General features: G+C 37.1%; 1 protein-coding gene across 8 annotated transcripts in view; it reads left to right on the plus strand.

The window, feature by feature from the left end:
• The window catches only part of LOC143031740 (uncharacterized), a 579,704-nt gene that overhangs the window by 458,968 nt on the left and 113,236 nt on the right, over nucleotides 1-7,500 (plus strand). For all 8 annotated transcript variants that reach the window (XM_076195980.1, XM_076196006.1, XM_076195972.1 and 5 more), the window contains one exon: nucleotides 5,762-5,948. In XM_076195980.1, the coding sequence (XP_076052095.1) occupies nucleotides 5,762-5,948 (187 nt within the window). The remainder of the gene's footprint in view (nucleotides 1-5,761; nucleotides 5,949-7,500) is intronic.

Consider the following 7,500-nt stretch of genomic DNA (forward strand, 5'->3'; position numbering starts at 1 on the left):
GAGCAGGTTGCTTACTACCTTCACTGAATCTTTGTGGATAGGAGAAGTGCCTAGGGACGCAAACGTGACTTCTATCTTTAACCCATTCAACTCCGATGACAAGATGTCTTGTCATTTGGTCAAATAAAACAAAAAATCATAAAACACCAAAATGTTTGATCAAACACCAGAAAAATAGGACGTCAATCCTCGCTTCGCTCGCAGCGAAGCGAGGACTGACGTCATATTTTTCTGGTGTTTGATCAAACATTTTGGTGTTTTATGATTTTTTGTTTTATTTGACCAAATGACAAGACATCTTGTCATCGGAGTTGAATGGGTTAAGAAGGGGGATCGCGTAAATCCAGGGATTTACCGATCTATCAGCTTTACTCCCATAGTAGGGAAAATACTGGAAGGTGTCATTGTAGACGGAATAGTTGAGTTTCTGGGAGAAAGTAACCTGTTATTAAACTCAGCATGGTTTTCGGCGACACCGATCATGCTTAACCAACTTGATAGAGTTCTTTCATGTCATGCTTCAAGAATATGACAGGAACAGAGCAATTGACATTACCTCGACTTCGAGAAAGTCTTTGATAAGGTATCTCATAAGAGGTTAATGTTGAAAGCTCGAACCATGGGTATTAGGGAAACAGTGTTAAATTGATTGAAGCCTGGTTGAAAGATAAATGATAGCGTGTAGTCATTAATGGGGCATCATCTAGCTGGTCTTCTGAAACAGTGGGGTATCCCAAGGATCTATATTAGGTCCTCTCCTCTTCATCATCTATTCAGTACATCAATGATATAGATGTTGGAATTACGAGCCGCAGAGCTAAGTTTGCGTATGACACAAAGTTTGGAACAAATGTCGCTGCACCTGAAAGTGTAGAAATTCTTAGGTCAGACTTAGAGAAAGTGAGAGAGTGGTCTGAGAAATGACTGATGTCATTTAATCTGGATAAGTGTAAGATCATGCATATCGGGCACGCAAACCAGAGGGCAGACTATACTTTTCTGGGTCATGACAGCAATTAGAAAACTGGAAGAATATTTGGGTGCCTTCATTAGCAGTGACCTCAAGTCCTAAAACAGTGTATTGAAGGATACAAGAAAGCACAAAAGCTTTTAGGTTACATCAGAAGATAGTTTTCTTACCTGAACCAATAGATAGTCTTGCCGCTTTACAATTCTCTAGTTCGTCCCAACCTGGAATACACCATCCAATTCTCTTTGCCGAACTTGAGGATGGACGTGAAGAGGCAAGAACGAGTTCAAGCAAACAGAGGATTACAAAGAAGGAACATGCCGACAGGAGACCTTTTGGTCCATAACTACGTCAGATGCATATATATATATATATATATATATATATATATATATATATATATATATATAATAACTCCCTCTCTCTCTCTCTCTCTCTCTCTCTCTCTCTCTCTCTCTCTCTCTCTCTCTCTCTCTCTCTCTCTCTCTCTCTCTCCCTCTCTCTTTCTCACTTTTTTCTGTTTCTCTCTTTCACTATTTCTCTCTTTCTCCCTCTTTTTTTCCCTCTGTCTCTCTCTGTTTTTCTGTTTCTGCCTCTCTCTCTCTCTCTCTCTCTCTCTCTCTCTCTCTCTCTCTCTCTCTCTCTCTCTCTCTCTCTCTCTCTCTCTCTTTCATTTTTTATCTCTGTTTCTCTCTCTTTCACTATTTCTCTCTTTCTCCCTCTTTCTCTTCTTCCCTCTGTCTCTCTCTGTCTTTCTCTCTGTTTCTGCCTCTCTCTCTCTCTCTCTCTCTCTCTCTCTCTCTCTCTCTCTCTCTCTCTCTCTCTCTCTCTCTCTCTCTCTCTCTCTCTCTCTCTCTCTCTCTCTCTCTCTCTCTCTCTCTCTCTCTCTCTCTCTCTCTCTCTCTCTCTCTCTCTCTCTCTCTCTCTCTCTCTCTCTCTCTCTCTCTCTCTCTCTCTCTCTCTCTCCCTCTCGCTCTCTCTCTCCCTCTCGCTCTCTCTCTCTCCCTCTCTCTCTCTCTCTCTCTCTCTCTCTCTCTCTCTCTCTCTCTCTCTCTCTCTCTCCCTCTTTCTCTTCCTCTCCCTCTTTCTCTTCCTCTCTCTTTCTCACTTTTTTCTCTGTTTCTCTCTTCCACTATTTCTCTCTCTCTACCTCTTTCTCTTTTTCCCTCTGTCTCTGTCTTTCTCTCTATTTCTGCCTCTCTCTCTCTCTCTCTCTCTCTCTCTCTCTCTCTCTCTCTCTCTCTCTCTCTCTCTTTTATTTTGAACACGGCTGCTAAATATCAATGCTGTCATAAATAAAGATACTTTCGAATCTACAGGATCGTAAAAGCAATATCACATAAATATTATGGAAAGGAATTTGTTTGAGGTAGTGATAATGTAATGTTATTTACTTTTACTTTGAAACGAAATCTGAAGTATTAGAATATAGAATGAAACAGCACGTGCTAATATCGTAGGAATTAACTTGTTCGAGAAATACAGACGAACTAAAGTAAGTTTTCAACACAGACGAAATAGTAAATGTTAAATTTGACAAGGGCGCTCTGTTCTCTCTTGTGGCGCTCTGATCTTCCATCTTGACTCACAAGTAAATAGACCCAGGCTCAACTTTTGGTGGCTCTTGGTGACTGCCATTTGCCATACAGAGGTTCCGGCTTCGATAACTGATAAGTACTATATACTCCATATCTCAAAGGATTACTGATAAGGTTCTGGGGATTGCTTCATAAATAGATAAATAAACAAATAAATAAATAGATAAATGAATGAATAGAACATGTGCAAAGGTAACTAAATGAAAGCATAAAAATTAAGTAGAAAAAGAATTAAATTAAATAGGAAATTAATGTTGCTTTGTGTTTTACAAGTGGAAAACCCATAGCCCCATAGTTGTTGTTGTTGTTGTCGTTCCCTAGACTGTCTGTCCGAGCAGTCCCGTCTCCCCAAGGAAGGCCACAGCCGAAACTGGGTTTTCCCACAAATCCTTTATAGAGTGTATGTTGTGTTGTTTGCGTGCATGATTGTGTATAATGCAGTCTTCCATTATGTGTTGTATGGTATGGGGTGAAGTGTTACATCCTGGGCAGCTGTTCACAACACGGTCGTCCAGCCTCTTCTGGTAGCTTAGAAGTGCTGGGTGGTGACCGCATCGCAGTCTGGCCAAGTGGACTCTGTCCTTTCGTGGGAGAGAGGATTCAGAAGGGTGGATATCAGGGGGTCTGGCATGCAGCAGTGTGTTAATGGAGCGGTGAGTGATATGATTATGAATATGTTTCCGGAGGCTGGTATTTGGTGGTTGTGGAGGAAGAGAAGAGAGTATCTGTGCGTAATAAAGGTCTTTGGGTGTAGTTTTAATGTTTCTTGGTGTGTGTGGGTGTTCTGCTATGTAGTGTAGCGGGTGTGATGTGTTTGTGGTGGCTGCAGCAAGTGTTTGTGTGCCTCTCATGTCGAGGTGGTCCTTGACTTTGAGGACTTTTGTTTCATGGTGTAAATGGTCTGTAGGTGATGTATTTGTGCAGCCTGTAATTGTTTTTAGGGCTTTGTTTTGTATGATTTGAAGGGTGTTGTGGTGTGTCTCACTGAGATTAGGAGCCCATGCAGGACTCGCATAATTCATCACTGAGCGTATGCATTGTTTGTATATTGTTATATTAGTTTCTTTGTTTTGTCCAAATGTTGTTCCAGTGATTGACTTAAGTGCGTTAAGTCTAGGTGTGCATTTGTTTTTTATGTTTGTGAGGTGTTGTTTGAAAGACATGGATGTATCGTATGTTACACCCATAGTGACTGGCAACGGTTCACGACCGTCTCAAAGATCTCTCTGGGAAGAATGGACTGCTTCTATCTTACCAGCAGAAAGTGGTAGGGAGATGGGAGCAGTGACTGATTGTTAGATCACCATGTGTGGAAAAGTGATATATATATATATATATATATATATATATATATATATATATATATATATATATATATATATAAAATATATATAAATATATATATATATATACATAAATATATATAAATATATATATACATAATATAAATATATATATATAAATATATATATAAATATGTAAATATAAATATATATATATAAATATATGTAAATATAAATATATATATATAAATATATGTAAATATAAATATATATTTAAGTATATATATATATAAATAAATAAAAATATAAAAATAAATATAAAAAAATATATATATATAAATATATATAAATATATATATTTATTTATATATAAAAATATATTAATATATATATATATAATATATATAAATAAATATATAAATATATATATATAAATATATATATGTAAATGAATGTATATATATATAAAAATATATATATATATATAGATATAAATATATATATATAAAAAAAAAAAAATATATATAAATATATATATATATAAATATATAAACAAAAATATAAATATATATATTTATATATATATATATATATATATATATTATATATATATATTATATATATATATATATAAATATATATACAGCTTGAATTAATAAAAAGATCTTGGTCCCAGTCCAGAGACCGAGGGTCAGATCGTTAGGGCTGCGCCTCCTGATGGATGATGGTGAGGGCTTGACGGGTTTTGAAAACGAGCAGCTTCGCCGTTCATCTTGCAGGACCCTAACATGCAGGTACCCGCCATTGGTTCCATAAATGAATTACTGACTTCGGTGGCTCTTGAACCTCTTACAGATCCATATCCGCCAACATAGAGCCACTTCATTTTCTGTCTTGTACAATTTTCATCCAATTTTCTGGATCATCACTATTCCTTTTCCCCCATCTCCTCCCTCACGTCATCAATCCACCTCATTCCGGGTCTTCCTGTTGGTCTTTTCCCCTCCACACGTGCGTTCACCACCTTTCTTGGTATCCTGTTTTCCTCCATGCATGCAACATGACCTGCCCAACTAAGCTTATTTCTCTTGACAGTATCTCCTGTTTAGTCTCTTGCCCGAGTTCTCAGTTTTACCTTTTTCCATCGGTTTTCTTCTCTATCGAAGATGGGTTCTGTAATAGTTATTGGTATTGAGTTCTCGAATACCAATTCTTTTGTTAATATCAAAGTTTCAGAGCCACAATGAGTCGTAGGTTGCATTGTTGAATTATAGGTTCGCAGCTTGGTGGCTTGTGACATTCATCTTTTTTATTTGTTATTGTTACTTCTAAGTACTCGAATTTTGCTATTCTTTCTATTGATTTTTTATCTATTTCAAAATTCCGATGGATGTTGGCGTTTCATATACTTATACACATTAGATTACATTAGATTTGATTTAATGTAGTGGATTTGCAAGCCGACTGTTTCCGCTAACCCATTGTAATTATTTACTATGTTGGTAAGGTCCTCGTCAGTTTCATAGAATAGATAAATAGATAAGTAAATAACTAAATAGATTGAAATGCAAATTGGTAATTAATAAAAAGTACGTGAACAAATTAATAAACGAGTAAAAGCTTACGTATATAAATGCCTGAAAAATTAAAGAAACCCAATTAAATTAAACTAACTGAAAATAAACATAGAATAAATTAAAGCGAAACGTGATAACAAATGTGATACACAAGACAAATTTTAGAACAAAATCTATCAAAACAAACAAAACAAGAAATGAAGAAGGAAAACAGCCCAGCAAGCTCTCCACATATAAAAAAAAGAGAAGAAAAAATATATATATAAAAAATCCACGTCCAAAACCAAGCATCTAATTTGTTTTATCTCTCTCTCTTTCTCTCTCTCTCTCTAGGGGATCTCTGTCTTCGTGTCATCTTACACGTTGGTGGCCATCAGCGTTGACCGCTACCTGGCCATCGTCTTCCCCCTAAGACCCCGACTGACCCGCCTTCAGGCGAGAGGCATCATCGTCGTGGTTTGGGTCCTTGCCATCCTCACGACGCTGCCCATCGCCCTCTTCTCCGACCTCATCAGCACAGGTAAAGACCTCCATTCTTCTCTTGCTTCTCATAATGAGAAGAGTGACTTCGGCTTATTTAAAAATATAGTGAGCACTGCTTTTTTTTTTTTTTTTAAGAGATTGAATAACTTTATGGATAGGGATAAGAAATGGTAAAGGACATGGTATATAGTGAGTACTAAAACTACTGTTAGTTTTAAGAGAAGATTAGATAACTTTATAGATGGGGATGAGAAGTGGTAAAGGACATGGAACTGACGAGTATAGGCCTTATGGTCTCTTCCATTTTTGTGTTCTTACCTTCGCCCTTATTTGTTTCTAAACTGTCATAGAGGTTCGAACTTCTTGTCGTAGATTGATATCTCTGTTATATATTTTTTTTCTAAAAGTTAAGGACATTTTATAAAGTTAGCTAAGATAAGCAAACAGGGTAGTGATATTCTCGAACCAGTTATTCAAAGGATTACAAAGGAGCATGCCGACAGGAGACCTTTTGGTCCATAACTAGGTCGGATGCGAAGAAATTATGATAATGATAAACAAAAATAAAAAATAAATAGAAATTATATTATAAATAATAATAAATAAAATAAATAAATGTATAGGTATAGTTGAATAATAAACAAGCAGGTAAATAGTAAATGATAATAAATTGACAGATAACTAATGATAAATGAAAATCAAGCAAATAATAATAAATAATAACAAACAAATAAACAATATAAAATAAATGGCAGTCATTACAGCATCTTGCTTAGGTGTTTGTCTAAACGAATCTTAAAGTTTCGAACTGAACTACATTGTACTGCCTCTGCAGGAAGTTTGTTCCATTCATTAACTACACGGTTGGCAAAGTTGCTTCTATCCACTAGCGAAGATGATTTTGATTCATTATGGGTTAGGAGTGGAGAGGTTCTTCAGCTAAAGAGAATCGTCTGGCAAAAACTGCTCAGAATTATTTGTAATTACAAGTTCAAAACCTTCAGCTAGATCTCGTAGAAACACAATAAATAAATTCTATCCAAGTTAACACCAGTCGATTTTGCTTAGCTGAGAGAATGTACTAGGCATTTAAACACAGTGGCACCTAGAAAGTATCAACAGACTCGATGATGTGGTGGTAGCGCGAGCGACAGGATATTCGAAATCACGCTCTGGGTTCAGAATTTCAGAATCGCTGCACTGCGAGCCAACACTCCAACTCTGGGGGCAAGGTGTGTGTGTGTGTGTGTGTGTGTGTGTGTGTGTGTGTGTGTGTGTGTGTGTGTGTGTGTGTGTGTGTGTGTGTGTGTGTGTGTGTGTGTGTGTGTGTGTGTGTGTGTGTGTGTGTGTGTGTGTGTGTGTGTGTGTGTGTGTGTGTGTGTGTGTGTGTGTGTGTGTGTGTGTGTGTGTGTGTGTGTGTGTGTGTGTGTGTGTGTGTGTGTGTGTGTGTGTGTGTGTGTGTGTGTGTGGTGTGTGTGTGTGTGTGTGTGTGTGTGGTGTGTGTGTGTGTGTGTGTGTGTGTGTGTGTGTGTGTGTGTGTGTGTGTGTGTGTGTGTGTGTGTGTGTGTGTGTGTGTGTGTGTGTGTGTG

This window comes from Oratosquilla oratoria, chromosome 1, assembly GCF_046742065.1.
Source record: "Oratosquilla oratoria isolate Oo_2021 chromosome 1, ASM4674206v1, whole genome shotgun sequence".
Lineage (NCBI taxonomy): Eukaryota > Metazoa > Arthropoda > Malacostraca > Stomatopoda > Squillidae > Oratosquilla > Oratosquilla oratoria.